The sequence below is a fragment of the Hippoglossus hippoglossus genome, chromosome 21, assembly GCF_009819705.1.
Source record: "Hippoglossus hippoglossus isolate fHipHip1 chromosome 21, fHipHip1.pri, whole genome shotgun sequence".
Classification (NCBI taxonomy): Eukaryota; Metazoa; Chordata; class Actinopteri; order Pleuronectiformes; family Pleuronectidae; genus Hippoglossus; species Hippoglossus hippoglossus.
Window position 1 is genome coordinate 8,501,697 of NC_047171.1, and position 19,450 is coordinate 8,521,146.

A 19,450-nucleotide genomic window follows, 5' to 3' on the forward strand; every position below is an offset into this window, starting at 1 on the left:
GACTGTTCAATTAGTGATTACTTATGGGACCATGGGAATTACTCAGGCCAAATATATTCTATTCTGATTTGCTCAGGTTGTAGTCATCCTGTTGCTGGTTTTACACACACACACACACACACACACACACACACACACACACACACACACACACACACACACACACACACACACACACAGAAAATGGCCAATATCCAGAGTCACACGCAAACATTTCTCTTGATTCATGGGAGATGCAAAACTGGAAAATAATAAATAAAAAACAGGTCTACACTGCCAACAAACACACACACACACACACACACACACACACACACACACACACACACACACACACACACACACACACACACACACACACACAGAAACACACACACACACACACACACACACACACACACACACACACACACACACAGAGAAGCTGCTCATCCATCACTGTTTGCTTTGGGTTGCCTCCTCAGCAGCTGTGTGCATGTGTATATGTGCGTCCATGTGCATGTGTGTGCTTGCCTGTGTGCATGTGTGTGTGTGAGACTATGGGGGGATATTGGCAGACTAAGGCCCGCTCCTGTCATATGTCATCTTTAAATGATTCCGGAGAGCAGAGCAGAGGAGCAGGGCCCTGCCAGGGCTTTGTTAGCCAGATGAATGTTTCTGCCCTGTTAGCCTGTTAGCCAGCAGCTGGTATCACCTCCAGTCACAAACACATTCTGACCGTGGCAACAGGTGCCCTGCAACTGGGGAAAATAAAAAGAAACAGATACCTCGTGACTGATACCAGAACTGTTCCTATCCTCTCCTCTCCTTTGATCTTAGAGAAGCCTAAAGGCTAAAGCCAAAGAGGAGGCTCCACTCATTGCCAGGCATCACTTTACGGTTCCATGTGCCATTTTCAGACATGAACTCTAGCAGCAGGAGATTGTCCAGATCAGACGTGTTCACAACAGGAAAATATCCGTAATGTGCATGCACGGTGTGGTGCCTGATAAGACCATGCAGGACGCCATAGAGAAATTCTGCAGCAGAAAACCTCAAATCACCAAAAACCTCATATCTCAATCTCATAGTCTTTCCAAGTTGACATCTTCATTAATGTCTTCTAAGTGTCAACACGCCCACTAGCTGGCTGTGAATTTCCTGGACATTTTCCTGCTGTTTACATGGGCTCACATGCACATTACCTGGACATTTGGGGCTCTGACTTTTGTGTTCTCATACACAGCCCCTCCAGAAAATTACAGGAGAATGTCCAGAGTTCAGTGCATGTCTGAAATCAGCTATAGTTCCAGCAAATATCAGGCATTCAGAATTACATCGTAACTTTCACAGCTCATGGTCATGTGATCTATTGTTGATGTAAGAATATAGGCTGCAGTAGGTGAATTATTACAGTATGACAATATATAGAATGTGAAATAAATTTATGTCCTTTTATTAAGTAAAAGACATGATGATTAATTTTATAAAATTTTACATTGTCAGATTATTTTGTAGTAAAATTGTATCTATTCTTCTCATGGGCTTACATTGTTTAAAAAAACATGGAGGTGGGGTAGATTGAGAAGCTTTACTTTCTAAAATGGCACAGTCAGGCATTTTCTTGCCTAAAACAGGGAAATTATCATTTCAAATAAAATAAAAGATAAATCTTTAATTTGGCTAAACATCCATCCGTCCTAAAAGAGTGGAGCTTGAATAACGAATCTCCTCATCTGTGCCAAGTGGATGTGCTATAAAATGAGAATTGACAACATCAGTTTGAAATGGAAAAACAAAATGTCTTTGATTTCTTCCATATTAATGTATGAACATCACTTCACTCTCATCTCAGTCTCGGTTTTTGTTTCAAACAGAACAAGCGTCAAAGCTCATTCGGTATCCGCTGCTGCTGGAGGAAGCTGGATGTGAAGCAGCTGGTGGACTCACACACACACACACACATACACACACACACCTATACACACCTATACACACACACAGTAAACACACATGTTGTTCCCAGCTCTGTTGTGCATGTCTGCAAATAGTGGCTTCAAGGCTGCAGCTCCTTCCCCCCACTCAACATTCATCTTGGGTCTGAGCATTAACTAAATCACTCCCAAGTACCCCACCCTCCTCCCAACACCACCATCACTCCCACCTCCTAACTGTGGTTGTAATAGAATTTGTGCATCGAAGGCTGCGTGGGTTCAGCTGATTATGTTAGCATTGTGCTGTGACGAGAGTCGGATCCTGTCGGCTCTTGAGCAAGGAGCTGCCGACAGCTGGGGACGGAGGTTTAAACTGGAGAGAAAATGGGTTTTTATTATATTTAATTAATAAACATTACCTGTGAATAATAAGATACATTATGAATACTGTCCCAGGGGGAAATTTGTTTTCACTGTGGACTTTTAGATTTAATGACTGGCTGCCAGAATAGAGCAGCTCAGTTTATTTCTGTCCAATAAAGTGATTGATTGTGAAATGGGGATATTAAAGAAGAAAATGCTTCAGTTGAGCTTTATTGACAAATGACACTTTGCTTAACATTTCACACAGTTTGATAAATTAGCTCCTCTCCTCTCCTCTCCTCTGCTCTGCTCTCCTCTCCTCTCCTCTGCTCTGCTCTGCTCTGCTCTGCTCTGCTCTGCTCTGCTCTCCTCTCTCCTCCCTCGGGCCTATTAAAGCCTAATTGGAAGCTGGGCTACTTACCACTGATGGGCTCAATGGGAGAACCAACAGTAAGACACACACCGTTTTCATTACTTACCGCAGCTCGATACATGGACGGTCCAGTGCGTGCAGCAGTAATTAGAACAGCTGCAGAGAACGTCACAGGACAGAGGTACTTCCAGACAATGGCAATATAGTGCGTCTGCATTATTTCCATAATATGAATGGGGGACACAAATTTTCTAAAGTAAATGGAAAACGGTTGAATAAGTAAGGATGATATATTACTTACAGTGCATTGGGAGTGAAAATCATTGATAATACATAATTAATCCAGTGGTTGCACAACAGAAGCACGATTGAAACATAAAGACCTGAGAAGAGACTTGATGTTCCCCAAAGCAGGAAGGTGTAAGCTTGAGGTTTTTAAGTTGTTAAAGGAAACTGCAGCGCCGGTGCGATGTGTTCTGGGACATGGCAGTTACAGAGATAGGAAATCAATACGTGCCCGTCAAATCTGTCAATCCCATCAAATCATAAATAACGCTGCTCTAAGTGCTCAATACTCACTGCAGCTGAAACAAAGGAGCAGCGTGAGAACACTTTTCTGTGGCAAATGTTGAAAAAAGGTCCCATTTGCAAACAGATTAGAGAGGATAATTGATTTGGCTTCACTACTAAAAACACCCGTGGTTTGTTTTAACAAAGAAACTGCTTGATTGCTTTATTGGAATGATGATAATTGGAGGCAATAAACGACAAGAAAATTGTTTTTATGTGAGGGAAAAATTTCCCGTATATTCACTCTGTGAGTGCCACCAAGAAGATCATCTATTCAAACAGCTGAATACACGTCTTTTTTCTTCATCACTCTTCTTTTCAAGCGATCAAAAAACATAAAACACTGAGTAAAACAAGCTGAATGTTGTTTTTTAAATGTAACTGATACGGACAGGCTTGCTCTGTACTGATTGGCACATTAATCCTTGAAATATAAGATCATTTTTATATTTATAGATGGTTTTATGTGTTGTTTAATTAACATTGATGTGTTGTTTTAATGCATTTGACAAAAATTCTCTTATTTTTTCACAGCAGGAGTAGACACACAGTTCATTTTGATGTTTTCCATCAGGCTGATCAGCTGAGTATGAGAATAAACAGGTAATTACAGTGATGTTTGCAAATTTGCTCTGATTGGTGAAGGGTCTTAATAATTGTAATAAACGTGTCTGATTGGCAAAAGATCCAGAAGTGGAAAAACGCTTCAAAATATGACCTGAGAAAGGACTTTTAATATGTTATCTAAAAAGTGAGAGATGTGTCTGAATGTTTCCATAATCCAGGTTCTTGTGTATAGAGATTGTACAGACAGGAAAAAAAACTGTGCTCATTGATCGTATCTGGCAGCCAAGGCCTCAGATATTGATTCGAATCGATTTGTCGTTCATTAGAACAGTTGTTATTTGTGACCGAACTGATTTTTTTCCTTCACCTCTCAAAGACTAAAGAGCCATGGATGATAAATGACACTGTACGTTAGTATGACAGGAGTTAATCTAGTTTGAGCCATGTGATATTTTCCATGGCCCATTATTCCCCCTGATAGTGTACCTGTCCAGAGGTATTGTCCAGAGCACATCCAGACCACGAGCCACAGGTATAATTACATTACAAGCCCAGAAGGAAACCGTATCTCCCTTTACTTTAGACATTATCCACCATGATGAAGATGCAGAGTGTAGTTCAACCGCAATGTTTACAAATGTCTTGACATGACTGACTCCAATGCAATATACTTTACAATTTCACAAATCAGAAAAATGTTGAGTAATGCCAATAAAAAAAAGGATTTAGTACAAAGTATGGAATCTTTTTTGGGTACAAAACAATTGATGTTTGTTTCCTTTGTGATACTGGCAGGTTGGATCCTAAGGCATAGTGTTCAACTGTCAAGGAGAGCTGTCTCCCTCTGTGTGTGTGTGTGTGTGTGTGTGTGTGTGTGTGTGTGTGTGTGTGTGTGTGTGTGTGTGTGTGTGTGTGTGTGTGTGTGTGTGTGTGTGTGTGTGTGTGTGTGTGTGTGTGTGTTGTGGATAACTGTCTCATATGAATCCCACTGGAGACTGAAAACAAGCCTGCTAATGATGCCGATCTGAGCTCCACTGAGGAATCAAGAAAAAATTAAAACTGTCCTTCCTCCTCACACACAGCAGTCATCACAAAAAAGTGATGTCAGGAGGATACAGCCCGTCACAGACCAGGTATCATTAAATTAATTGCTGGCCATTATTAAAGTAGATTCTGTGGGAACGTGGGGATGATAATAGAGCTCAAGAGTAGAGATCAGCTATGGATTTAATTATCTGGATGACTTCTGCTTAACTGCTTTCCTGCAACAAGTAAAGACTGATAACACTCTAACATCTGTCCAGTAAATTTAAGGCTGCAAGGCTGCAGCTGGTTAGCCTAGCTTAGCGTAAAGACTGGAAATGGACTAACATCTAGCCCTGCTCTCAGAGGCGTTGCCACAGGGTAGGCAAAGCAGCCATTTGCATTAAACGGCTGATCGACAGCAACGATCATGTTGTGAGAACCCCCTTAAATCCTATGTACAGGAGAAACCAACAAAAAACTCCTAACCAGATACCATGCTGCTAGTTTTCTGCCAAAAGCTACTAAGCTCTATATTAGAGATTTGGTTGAAGATGAGAATGTCTATCATGTATAAATGTAGGGTCCCCCCAGGTCCCTTTTGCCTGTAGCCCCCAAAGTCACCTGTATGGTTCCTGCTGGCTGGCTCTGTGTGACGGTAATAAAATGCCACTACCAGGTCATGTGGCTTATTGACACAATTACAAGCATGGCTGAAAAACATCACCCTCCCTGGCCTCCAGGAAACATACTGACAGTGACCATACAGCATTTAAGTTTTACTACTTGTGCGTGTTTTTTTTTACATGAATCACGAACAGTTCAGTTTGATATATGACTTGTTTAAACAACGCAATGTACGAATGGAATGAACAGTCGAAGCAACACAATAGTAAAATGTGTTTACCCAGTCTGTTGCTACTGTGCTATAATATTCCTGCCATAGCTCTCTGGCAATTTATGTTCCTGTCTACAGTATTAATAAAGTGTGCCCTGGGGAATGGGAAGCTGTGTGTGTGTGTGTGTGTGTGTGTGTGTGTGTGTGTGTGTGTGTGTGTGTGTGTGTGTGTGTGTGTGTGTGTGTGTGTGTATATGTGCTTGTGCTTATGTGTTTGACTATATAAAACAGTCACGCAAGCTACGAAGCGAACACTGATTGTATAATTTAGTTTTATGAAGATATACGAGTTGAACAAAATTGATCTATCTATCTATCTATCTATCTATCTATCTATCTATCTATCTATCTATCTATCTATCTATCTATCTGTCTGTCTATTCATCCATTTATCCATCTATATAGAATGGGAGGTTACTTGTGGCTTTATGAGTGAACTCAAAGCTCCTCAAACCTGATTATATCGACTGCATATATTCAAGAAAAGGTTATTAGCAACAAAATATCTCAAAAGATGTGGGTCTTCAACAACAATAGCAACACAACTGAACAGTGAGAAATAAAATAAAAAATGATAATAATAACCAAAGAGATTAAAAGTCAAATTCACGTCTGCTATAAAAACCTTTCTAAACCTGAGTAAGATGCAAAGGACAGATGCAAGGACATGAGCTGGTGGGCGGAGACTCTGTGTCCGGCCCATCTCTCATATGAGCTCCGGGTGCCACAGTAAATGTCTGGCCTGACCCATTCGTTTCTCCCTCCTTCCTTCCCCTCCATCCCTCTAACCTGAGAAGTGGAGCACTTAGTCTAATTTGAACGACTATGACTGTTTTCCAGGCCGGCCCCTCTCCGCTGGCCTTATTGAGAAAGCAGTAAATGGACCAAGATTTATTGCTATAAATTACATCATCCCCCGGCTCTCTCCTTCCTTTGGCCTGGCCCTGTTCCTCTTTTAATTAATGTCTTATTATTAATGTACATTTTCTCTGCTCACTTTTCTCTCCTCCTTACTGTTTTTATTTCCCCTTTCTCTCTCTCTCTCTCTCTCTCTCTCTCTCTCTCTCTCTCTCTCTCTCTCGCTCTCTCTCTCTCTCTCTCTCTCTCTCTCTCTTGAAAAATAAATTCACCTCAGTCTGCCTTTGAGTCATCAGTGCTCCAACCAGAATCCGCTGGATTGGTCCGAGTGCAAGTGGCATCAAGATTCAGGCAGCATCCATCTCCTTACATGAAATCCACTTTCAATCCAGCCACTTCATATTTTCATATAATGCAACATCCAAGAAAAAACATTTATGAAGGCACAAAGTTAGCAATTACTATTCATTAATCAAAGCTGCTATTAAAAGCTCGAAGCTATTAAAATGAAGGATAAGATGTAATCAATAAATAAAAGATATATACGCAGTGTCCAAGAGTATAAGTGCTGCCTTTTCATTAGCGCTTCCCTCTGCCTTCCTGACTATGTGTCATTTTAGAGAGAATAAATCATGAGCAGAGCTGCAGGGCTAAAAGTGTGTGTGTTTGTGTGTGTGTGTGTGTGTGTGTGTGTGTGTGTGTGTGTGTGAAGTACATGCTACTGACGACGATGTCATGGCAAACACAGAGGCAGCGTCAGCGACGATGGAGCTGGAGTTGTGAAGCCTGCGGCTTGGCTGTAGGGTTGAGAGAAACACATACATGGATTCATAGAGAGAAGAAATATTTCAAACACATGATGTTAAAAGTTGAGCAGCTGGGAGTTCAATCTGAGGATTGTGACGATAAAGACGTGATGAACACATCTCATCAAAGAATCACACAGAGGCTAATGAGACATTAAACATCAAGAACAGCCTCTCTAGAGGAATTGGACCTGTGATGTGTTGACTTGAACCTGATAATGTGTAATGAGATATTCATATTGTTATGTAAAGACACTGTTTCACAAAACAATACTGAAACTCCAGAAATCCTGTAAAAAAGCCAAAAGCAATAAAGATTGAGTCTCTTTAGTCTGTATATTTAAAGATACACTACATGTCCCCTTGTGGAAAAATTAAGCCAAATGATCCTACATATAGGTGCCGCCATCTTGCTATTATGAGGTCATTTGGAGTGTGCACAATTTCCATTGACATTATTTGACAAAAATAAACCAAAATAGGGTTTGTTAAAACCATGACTTCCAGCTGTTTTAGATTGTAATAGTAGTGACAAATTATAATAAAATATTCAGAAATTATGTTTAAAGTGAAAAATCTGTTTAATTAATAATGTCTTTTCCAATGAGTATTGAGTATGTGAGATTAAAACTAAATGTGTTGCTTCTTTAATGAGATCATTCCCATGTCTCATGCCTTTCACCCTCAGGAGAATCATGTCAACACGGTGGCAGATTTCATTGGCACTAATAATTATTATACCTGCTCACATGCCTCAGTCCCTTTCCACAGGCAGAATAACAGGTTTGGGTTAAAACAGGTTTTGGTCTCAGGGTAAGGGGGTGATTCACACATCCTCCACACACATGTACAGGTCTGTGACGCCTCATATCAGCTCTGGAGATGGAAACACGACGGTCTCAATTTACTTTAACACAACTGGATTACACACAAGGGACTTTTACACAAATGGATCAAAATGGAACCAACATGACTCAGTGAACCATGTCATTAGCTCACAATGAAAAACTATGAATAATATGACTCCTTATTATCAAGAAAAAGCGTCTACAGAGAAGCATTCAGACTGAAGGAGTGTGAAAGAGAAGTGTTAGTGGGAAAAAGGGAAAAGAACAGAGTGTTCTCACACACAGTTCCAACAAATAACATTAAGGAACTCAAAACTTTTAGGAGCTGATTTGACTTATTACTTTGAAAAGCAACAAAATCACTCACCTCTGCTACTGTCGGTCAAGCTTTACAGCTTTTCATCTGATTTAGTGTCCATCCCACAAATTAACAGAGTTTGGTCTAAGACTACAGATCTTGTGCTTTGTCCAATAATGACAAGGCATATGATTAATGTTTATAATAACCTACACAGCTTGTTTCAGGTACAGAAAATAAAGGAACTCCAGCGAAATACATTTGTTAAAACCACACACACACAGAGAGAAAACACTGTATGTTATACCATAAGGTTGTTTTTTTCATCAGTGTGTGTGTGCGTGTGTGTGTGTGTGTGTGTGTGTGTGTGTGTGTGTGTGTGTGTGTGTGTGTGTGTGTGTGTGTGTATGTGTGTGTGTGTGTGTGTGTGTGTATGTGTGTGTGATTGACAGCCCTGACAGTTCTGTCAGCTATAAGATTCAAAGGTGGGCGTTTTGATTGATGCAGCCAAGGAGGCAGGCTGGTCGGTCAACATTGACATTATATATGCACACACGTGCGCATATCATCGTTGATATCATATTAAATCACTGATAATAATTGTGAGTTGACGGGTGTGAAACATAATGTAATCTGTTAAATGCTGTGACGCAGGTATGTATTATGGAGAAAGAAAAGCAAACATATCTGTGCTAAATAATATAATTTATTCAACTGACCTCACATATGTTTACAACTATACTTTTATAGACACTGCATAAGGAAATAAATAGCTGTAACTTCACTGTCAACAAACATTTTCATCGCTGCATTTAAAAGTAGTATAATTTGTACTTGTTATTTTTTTTTGGTATATACATTTATCACACAAAAATACAGCATCATTGCAATTTACGACACAGAGTCACAGATGTGTCAGTGTAACAGCTGACATTGATTCTTTTCTGCGTGTGTTCAGGTTTGTGGATGAACCGAAGCTATGACGACACTCATGATCTGAGGGGGAGGAAAGTTTACATTCACATTTAAGTCCAACGCCATCGCCTGACACCTTGCATAGCATCAGAGCAGCAGTCACACCGTTCAGTTCCATAACATCAATCCCATAACTGTATTTAAAAGGGAAGGGAAGGGGACAGGATCAGGTTGGGATTATTTCAATGCACCTCAGCAGGTCTCTATGTGTACATGGATCAAGTCCCCTTCTCTCCCTAGCTGTGGAAAAAATAACTACAAGGCCATTTTACAAACCTTAAAGAATAAGGCTGTTGTTTTTCCTACTGTCACCAAATCCATTGACGAAACTCAAATGAACATTGAAATGATCCCACTAATACAGTTTATTTTCTCTGTAGCCAAAGCCTCATAGGCTCATATCTTATCCCTCTGTGCCAATGAGACCCATTATTGCCACCACATTATGGGCTGTAATGGCTGAGTTTCACGGATGAAGCAGCACATTGTTGTTTTTGATCATAATTAAATTTAACTGTTGACAATAAATAAAATACAGCATATTGTGAGCCCCATCTTTGAACTGATCAAATGATTTAGAATAAAATGATCACTTTTGCAACTATGCCGCTAATCCGCTCATTTCACACGGCTCACCTTTAAATTAAGGGGATTCCATAGATTTAAAAAGACGACAACAAATGACAACATTACTGAGAAAAGACAAACACAGAGAATTCAACTAAAAAAATAGTAAGAATTAACAATGACAAAAATGATCATATAAAATAACAAATCCTTCCCATGACAGCAGTGCGTCTCATTGTTTAAACCAGTCAGATCCGTGACAGTGTAAGGTGGTAAGCTGTTAATTAATCAATAACCTTTCAACTTGTTATCACCGTGTATAACACACTGTGAAACAAACCCTGGTAAATCATAGAGCTCGAACCTCTTTGCTGAAATAATCAAATGTCCCTAAGGCTAATTGATTTGGGAAAGGATCGATAATGACTGGCGATACTAACACCATCCTGGGAGGAAAAATCATTTCCTGTCTCTAGTAACCTGCTGTGGCTGCCCAGTCAGTGAAGATTTAGGAGGAGCAAGCACACTATTATAGGCACACAAAAACAGGTTGTGTCAGATAAAAGGCCCTTTAAAATAATCATCGTATATCATGTAATAATGTGTGTATACTGCTGATCCACTTTCAAATATCCAGGCAACAATTTGGTTCCATTCATGTATATATGAAAATGAACTTAAAACATCATGTGCTTGTATTGTTGTTATGTTACTGTTCTGACAATGAGGATGCATATTAAAGAGATTCTCATTAGAGATGCATACAAAATGAATGGAGTCAAATGGCTAACTGGAAGGTAAACATGAACAATAATAAACACTCAACAAAACCATTGCATGATTTATTTTGGAAATATTGATCCAACTATTTTGACGAAGCTGAGGCTCTGATGATGCCAAATGTGTTTGACTCCAGAAAGTTGGGTTTGTGTCCCATCTCTCAAACCATGTGCTGATGACTTCTTTAGGGTTTAACAATGTTTAACAAAGACACGGTCTAATCAATATTTGGCGGGTCTAAGTTATTCGCCATACCAAACTTATTAAGGTCATTGATGAATTTTGCAGCTAGTTGTGCTGCCTCCAAGTGGCCCATTAATTAATTAAAATAGACTAAATCTGGATTATACGTCAACCTAAAAGTGATCACTATGTGGACCCTGGTCTCTTATCGCCAGGTTAATGGTGTAAAAATAATTACTTAAAAAAAAAGTTGGCAGTGAATGTTTAAAAATATTTCAAATGAACGTAGTCTGGGATTTTGCAGAAAGTCAACTCAGTATCAACCTTCTGCTTGGTAAATGTAAGATTTGGGATTATCATGGGGTTCTTTATTTGAATTAGCGAGTACATCCGGAGGCTTAAGAGAAAACTGAACACACACACACACACCATAAAATCTGCAAAATCTACTCATCCAAAAAATGAAAAGAATGATGGTAATCTGCACGTTTAACATTCTGTATCTATCTGTAAAACATAGATCCAAAAATATTATTGCTCTGTTAACTAATTTATTCTACGCAAACTCACAACTCTGCATGAAAGAAAGTATCTGTAGGATTCACTTGATGCCGCTTTTGAAGCAGGAGAACACATTCACATGTACATCAACACACACGGACTGCTATGTGGACACAATTCCTTGGTTAGATATTGCACAATTCTCATGTCCCACTACAAACCTTTGTGGACTTCCTCATACAGGCGTTCTGTATGGTCCTTGTCAGAGTTCCTCTGATTACTGTAGCAGCACTTAAAATAAAATGATTGTTGGTTTTGGATACCCAGTCATGATAAAACACAACACTGAGTATGGTTTACTTAACACAGCTGATTGACAGTCTACCCCCTGTTTCTGGGCAAGGAATCTCCAAAAAAGAAGGAGGCACCACGTCATCAGCATAACACAAACTTGTGGAGTCACTCGAAAGCCAGAGAAGATTTCTGCTGATTCAACTTCCAGTGCGGCAGTAGCAAGTTTCCTGAAGTATGTTGATGCCTCTTTGACAATCCCTTCTTCTTCATATTCCTTGGTTCTAGTTTCCTTTGTGCCCTTGTTGTCTATTTTTCATTGTGAAAATCCTCGGGACTGGATACCCCGTCATCACTGAGGACCTCAGTGTTGATGAAGGTTCCAGCGAGTGACGCGCCCAGAGCCTGCTTGACGGGAGCCATCTCTGAAAGGATGATGTTGTCATGGTTGCTTACCAGCGTAGCCTTGTCCATGATCTCCTTGCTATGCTTGGACACGACAGCGTCCAGGAAGTCATACTTGTGTGACCACATACCACTTTCGAAAAGGTACTTTGTCAGGTAAGAAAAGCCCACATTCGCCAAGAAGGATGCGGACATGGACACGGTCTTGAATGGAAACCTCTGCTGGACAAAGTACTCGACGTCACCAGTGAGGTGGTGTACCTTCGTCTGGGTCACCCAGCCAGGGTAGAAGATGAAGGGGGGGAGTTTGAGGTAGGGCTCCCCTCCACCAATGCGCAGCAACATTCCAAAGACATAGCCGGCCACAGAGCCATAGGTATTAGTGCCCTTGACAAATAACACACTGAGAAGTTGGGGAAAGATGATGACATAGACCAGGTCGGAACTGAGGTACCACAAGCCATATACCGATCCCGTCAACAATGCCATAGCAGTGGCGAGAGCTCCAAATACAAAGATGGTGAGGCGCATGACCCAAACAATTTCACGATCTGAGGCCTGTAGGAGAGAAGAAAGGGACGACAGAGTGAAGAAGGACGAATAAAATGTGGAGAAGACAAGATTGACAACCAGGAGCAATGGCAAGAGACAAGAATAGGCGCAAATGTCACGTCATTCCCGACACATGATAGATAGGTACAATTTTGTTTTGAGCTAAGTGCTAACATCAGCATACTTACATTCTTACAATGAGAATGTTAGTATACTGCTGTTAGAATTTAGCTAAAAGTAACTTGTGTAAGAACAGTCTCAGAGAGCTGCTAGCTTAGCGTGCTGATGTTTGGCAGATGTAATGTTTATGACAAACTGGTCAACACTGCCATCCCCAGAACCATGATACCAGGGAGGCTAACAACAAATTACATATTATCTCATAGATTATCCATAGATTCATATTGTTGGAAAAGTCTGGTGCTTGGTTTTGTATGTGACACAGACGGTAAATGCAATTTAGATTCAATCTGTGCTGTTGTGTATTTTTGTTTTTAACATCTCACACACTTGGGATGAAAAGATTATTGATTTATTGATGTTTAAACTATGCATTTGAGTGCTGGTATTTTTTGTTGGCACTCTTACCGACTGCCGGAATGCGAGCTGATAGATGTTCCTGGCAAACATGGAGCTGGCTGAGAGAATAGATGAGTCCGCTGACGACATCACCGCAGCTGACACCGCCCCCAGACCAAAGAAGGACACGTAGGATGGGCACAGGTGCTGCAGCACTATGGGAAGGATCATGTCTGATTCATCTTTATCCTTCGGAGCGAGGGAACCGTAAGTAGTTTGGTTCCAATCTGAAGAAATATTGTGAAAGTTGGAAATGTAAGCACCTCTTACAACTTACACCTCACACCACCACCACAAAATACAGCAACATGTATAAGGCAATATTGCACAATACTTAAGGTTTAACAGGCTGTACTTGACATTAAAATCAAAACCATTCTTTGCCAACCTGCAGAGTTTTAAGTGGACTGATTAGTGCATAACAAATTCTGTTCTAATCCCTTACAGCTTTTCAGACAAAAGGCTAGATTTTGAGACCTTATTACAATACATTCTGTGGACACAAGTTTTCTGTATGTTTCTGTGCTTTAATACAGCAGTGCTTATAACATCAGGCTGGGCTGTTTGCAAGAATACAAGAGAAAAGTCGAGATAATAAAAGGAAAGTCAGAAATGATAGATACTCATTGAAAACACGACATCCATGCACTACTAACTGGTTAATACATTGGTTTACAAATGGTCCAACAGGCACCTTGAAAGCACAAGACATGCAACAGTGTCGCAGAAGACATTAGTTTAATTGCCTTTTAATGGTAAATGTGATTAATAATCATTTCATTAATGATGATTAATTTCTGCAGCAAGCCATTGATTCTAATGAAATACTTTGATAGACGATTAAATACAGAAGAGGATGAGGACGAACTGTCAGAGGAAACAAGTTTGTCATTTGGAAAGTTAATTTTTGAAATTGTAAAATTATTATTTTGAATACTCATCAGTGACCAATGGTTTATAAAGACTGACTTCAATAAGACATGATGCACATTTATTATTTTTTAAAGTAATGCAAAACTCAAATGTGTCAGAGCATTAACTCAAACTCACCTGTTTCTCCAATTCATTCGTTCTCATTCCTCCCTTTTGCATTTAAACCCTCTGACATCCCTCTATCTTTCTGCCCCCTTTTTCCAACCTTTTCTCCATCCTTGATATCTACACTCTTTGCCTCCCTCCCCTGTTCCCCCTATTCGCAAGCAGCACATGATTAGTCTCGGTTATACATGAAACAGCCTCAGATGGACCAGATTAATTAGCGCCTCTTCAGATGTAATATTCACGATATCAGCATGGTCTGATGGCTCTCCCCGTCGTGACTGTATCCGTCTGCTGTTGTTTACCCTCCAGACACTGTATGCATCTGCATTTACACATCTGAAAAAAAGCTGCCGGGGTGTAAACAACCCAGGGAGGCATTGCTTTGATCAAACTTTCCGATTTGAATAAAGGATCCGATTCCTGGATGTTTCGATTGTCTTGTGATGTTTCATTAACGGCTTAATCAATGCGTGTATATACACATACTGTAGCTTGAAGTGTAGTAATGCATGTGCATGTGTGTGTGTGCATGTATTTACCAGTGGAGGCCCCTATAGCTCCTATGAGGACAGAGGGGACGGCCATGACCAAGCAGCCGAAGGCGGCGAGGAAGGAAAGGACCTGGGCGTAGGTAGCTGAAGAGGCAGAAAGAACCCGTTGAAAATAGACCTGCCAGGGAATCCCCCCCAACATCTAGAAACAGAAACACCATAGTAAATACAGACAGCAAACCAATGCGTATCAGTCAGCTACGACACAGAACAGACAGAAACACAGAGCGTCTTAGTACAGGAACAGCTTTGAGACTTTCTAGATAATACTGTTGATTACTTGTTATTCACCTTTAGAAGGAGCCTGTGCTTAAATTCCACCTTCATTATTTCATTTAACCCCCTCCCCTGTTACACTTGGCAGTTTAAGTGGAATCAAAATGTGTATGCAGCTTCCTCTACAGTGATATACTGCGTCTTCATGTATCTTCTTACCAGCAAACAGAAGTTGTCGGCCCAGAGCCATTTGTCCTCGGGATCAATCTTCCCCAGCCAGGGTGACTGGTAGATTGCTTCCTTGGCTGAAACAGTGATGTCTGACACAGCAGGATGGGACAGGGCAAAAGGCACGCTGATCCACTGGTGGAGAGGAGCGTATGAGAATACAAATACCATTAGGGTTTCAGCAAAATACTTTGATTTCAACAGGGAACTCTGACACTGGATAATCCTGCTTCAGTAAATCAATGTTTTCCTGCTAATATGTCATTAGATTGGATATTTTGTATGTTTTAGAAATTTTTGCATGAAAATTGTCAAATAAACATCAAAATTGGCCAATTACAGCTTCACAAGTCAAGCTAAAAAAAGAGATGTTGGTCTAAGTAAAACTCACCAAGCCCAAAAAGATACAGAAGAGCTGGACCACATCTGTATATGCGACAGAGTAGAGTCCTCCAACAAGCGTGTAGAAGATAGCAATCAGTGCTGAGATCACCACAGACATATTTATGTTGATGTCCACGATCACGCTCAGTGTGGCACCTGCAGGGCAACACATTAAGTTCAGCAAACACAGTCATTTACTTCACAATAAACTCAAAGTGGTGCAAACAAAGAATTGAGTCATTTAGGGGGGTTATGGGTCTGATGCCATTGAAGAGATCCTGCCCAGAGACCACCTACCCAGGGCAGATAAAATAGCTGCAGACCAGAAGATTTCTCCCATCAGTGCAGGGATGAAGAGCAGGCCCCCCATCCGTTTTCCATAAATCTGCTGGAAGGGATCCAGCATGGTGACGTAACCACGTGAGCGCATGGGTTTGGCAAAGAAAAGACCTCCTGAATCATGTCAGATGTTAACATGAGGTAGAGAAAAAGCATAATAAATGATTTTAGAAAGTATCTTCAACAAAGTCTAAAGCCATACAGGTTGACACAAAGTATATATGTGGTGCTGCTGCTGAAGTAGCAGTGTGTATCCTACAGAAATTCACATCTTTTTGTTTCTGGTTGACGCACTATCCTGGTGGAATTTACAGTTATGGGCTACATAAGTGATTTTCTTGAAGGACCATGTTTTTGCTTCATCCAGTACCGGTATGGTTCTATAAAAATAACTTAGGTCTTCACATTTGCAGCATCTCTGTTTTTACGCACTGCCTGTATACAGTATAATTAAGGAGACTGTTTCTTACCTACTACCAGGCTGAGAGCATAACCAAAGGGTGCCTGTGCCCAGGCCAGGCCGTAGTCTGGCAGGTAGACATACTCAGCTGTCCCGTTGATGTAGCCCCCACCCACCCAAGTGGCTGCAAACAAGAAAAAGAAAAACACAAGTACGTAAAATAAAAGATATGGAAACGGTCTTTTATGAAATGTTGGTACATGTCATGTTGCATTGATTCTGTAAGTGCGCTGAAATGTAATGCATTCAATGCTGAGTTAAGTAATAGATCATGATGTGTTTGTGGCTCCAGTGCTGTCCGTGCGTAAAAGACGAACTTGGTGAAATGTATTGTCTCATATAACACCCAAATATGACATAATACACACACAGACCACGGTCAGCTCCCTCCAGCAAACACATATTTTAAAAGTCTACCCGGAGTTTACCAACGCACCGGTCATGGTGAATCCACCGACGAACAATCCGATGTCCCTTCCCCCGACCATGATGCTCTCGCTCCGCTCTCCGCCTGCGCCAACTCCAGAGTTCTTGTTCTTCCACGCGGCCCAGATCCCCACGACCAGGATCAGCATATAAAAGATCACGATAGCCACGAGACCCTCGGCGTGGATGGCCATCTTCCCTCCGTCCGCGTCCTCCCGCCGGGATCAAGTGCTAGTGCGCGCGGAGGACTGGAATCTCATGGAGAGAGCTTTGGAGTGAAAAAACAGAAGAAGAAGGAGAAACATTTCTGAAGACTGTTTTTGATCCAAAATCACAATTACAACGGAAGCTTCATCTTGAACCTTAATCAAGCCTATAATCAGACACGTTGTAATTACTGTGCCTCTATACGCATCACATGGAGCACATTACTAAACTCATATGAAAAGGAACTCTTCAATAAACAACTTTAAAACTCGACAGTTTCCTAAAAACTACAACATTGACTATTTACTCAGTTAAAGGTTCTGAAAGTTGTACTTAAAGAATTACTTGTTGTCCATATATAATACAACGTAATCCGCATTAGATTTTTACATTTTACGCACAGAAATGCCTCACGCTTATCTAAAATGTCCTAAATGACGATTTTAAATTCCCTGTTCACCAAAGTTATATCAACATAGTTCAAACTAAAGACTTACCAAACTCAAGGCATTGATTCAATCATAAAAGGTTGAATCAGTAGGGAAGAATTTAGTCAAGAAAGTGCGATTAAGTCTCAGCATTCAAATGAACATGCATGGCCATATAGCCCGTAACACTTATTCAACACAATCATGAGACAAACGATCGGCTGGTCGAATCCAGAATCCAGTTCTCCATCGTGTGACATCAGGTCAAAAGATGTGAATCAGAAAAATGCAGAACAAGAGCTTGTTGATCAGATGAGATCAATAAACATCACTGACGTCTTCGTGTCCAACTTTAAAGACAGTGGAACTTCTTCTCTGCGCGTTTTGTCGCCTCACTTACAGACATACTTACTCCAATTATCCTGCTGGTCCACTCCACAAAATGTCTCCTAATTTTCATTTCATCTTTAAAAAATGCACGAGGCTACATTGTAATCAAATATGATATTTTAAAAAATGGACCCAGGCGCTTTTGCTTCTCTAGAGCATCCGTGCGTAAAAGTCAAATGCTTTCAAAGGTGAGAATAACCAGTAAACCATTAACCAAAGGGATGTCAAACTGATGTGTAAGGGTTTAATGTCCGTTTTGCTGCATCAGTACAACCACACATGATGTTTCCAGCTACCCCGTTGCGCTGACACCATGGTTCCCAGAGGCAGGCATTGCATTATTGATTTCCCTTTAAATCAACATCTGTCACTTTGGTCAAATGCAGTTAAACATCCAGCCAACACATATTAGTAAAGGATGTAATTTCATAAACTGACATGATCTTACCTTTTTCCTTTGGAGAAACTGGTTAGAAAAAGATCACTAGAATCAGAAGATCTTTAAAAAGTGTCAAAGATGTCAAATTATTTCGTTGGTAAAACGTTAAAGGTGCCAAAAGGAAATCCTCTTGGACGCGCAAACCCAATTCTCCTATGTTGTTTTTTAAGTCACCAATGCTCGTCAGAAAGAGGGGGAGTGTGTGTGTGTGTGAGAGAGAGAGAGAGGGAGGGACAGAGAGAGAGGGTGGAGGTGGGTGGAGATGAATGGGGAGTGGTGGGTTTATTGGGTGCTGTCACGGTGGGTATAGATGGTGGATGAATGTCTTCCAGGAGCGGGACGAAAATAGCACCTAATAGAAAGCGGCGTGACGCACAAGCTCTCCCGGGAAAGATTTCCAATAGCATAAGATCATATTGGCGATGGACAGAACCGTTACTTTTTCCAGGGCCTGATTTATGATGATGGTTACGCACAGGGTATCCGCGCTTTGCTCCGCGATTAAAGCATTGCGTTTATTCTCCAAAACGCTGGCTGCTCGATAGTAATTGTGAGGATGGAGAGGCCTGCGTGTGATTACTTTTTTATTTTATTACCCGGCATGGGACTCTGACGCCTTTACATCAATCCACTCCCAAGTTGTTAAAACATAAAAACTGCTAAATTAAGCTGTATTAATAGATTCACGTCATAAGGAAGGATCGATGGTGGCTCAAAGGATGGTTACTTTTAGTATTTCACCATATGAGACGTAATATTTGGGCACTTTATCTAGATGCTACGTATATTTACCTTGTGTAGGATGTTAGCACTTGTAGTCTCTCCACAAAACCACAGGTGAAAATCCCTTCACCTACACCATCCAAACATGTGCTACTTTACATACTGAATTATGGGCGTTAACATTCAGTCTGCTGTCCATGGTGCTGAAAAGAGAGGTGCACATTTCACAAATGAGAACACCCACTCCCTCCCAACATTTAGGCTATAA

The 19,450-nt window shown here is 40.7% G+C and overlaps 1 protein-coding gene across 2 annotated transcripts; it reads right to left on the reverse strand.

Annotated features, from left to right (window-relative positions):
* Nucleotides 1–1,638: 1,638 nt before the first annotated feature.
* Nucleotides 1,639–18,622, reverse strand: LOC117754678 (high-affinity choline transporter 1-like). Of its 2 annotated transcripts, XR_004612478.1 has the most exons (10): nucleotides 18,469–18,622; nucleotides 17,006–17,263; nucleotides 16,580–16,693; nucleotides 16,068–16,223; nucleotides 15,778–15,926; nucleotides 15,378–15,521; nucleotides 14,931–15,084; nucleotides 13,360–13,577; nucleotides 10,744–12,777; nucleotides 1,639–1,651 (listed from the first exon to the last, which is right to left on the reverse strand). XR_004612478.1 is itself a non-coding variant. In XM_034573763.1 (9 exons), the coding sequence occupies exons 2-9, from the start codon at nucleotides 17,187–17,189 to the stop codon at nucleotides 12,124–12,126; spliced, it is 1,773 nt and encodes a 590-aa protein (XP_034429654.1). In that variant the 5' UTR covers nucleotides 17,190–17,263; nucleotides 18,469–18,622; the 3' UTR covers nucleotides 10,064–12,123. The 2 variants fall into 2 exon arrangements, 1 of the variants encoding a protein (XP_034429654.1); XM_034573763.1 differs by lacking the exon at nucleotides 1,639–1,651 and having other exon boundaries at nucleotides 10,064–12,777.
* Between the last annotated feature and the right edge of the window lie 828 nt (nucleotides 18,623–19,450).

Bases quoted from the DNA above. Each gene is read 5' to 3' on its own strand.
- LOC117754678 (XM_034573763.1), bottom strand. From the start codon at position 17,189: ATGGCCATCCACGCCGAGGGTCTCGTGGCTATCGTGATCTTTTATATG. The intron at 16,224-16,579 runs GTAAGAAACAGT...GACATGATTCAG, and splicing joins TGCTCTCAGCCTGGTAGTAG to GAGGTCTTTTCTTTGCCAAA. The intron at 15,927-16,067 runs GTAGGTGGTCTC...GTTGCCCTGCAG, and splicing joins AGCTATTTTATCTGCCCTGG to GTGCCACACTGAGCGTGATC.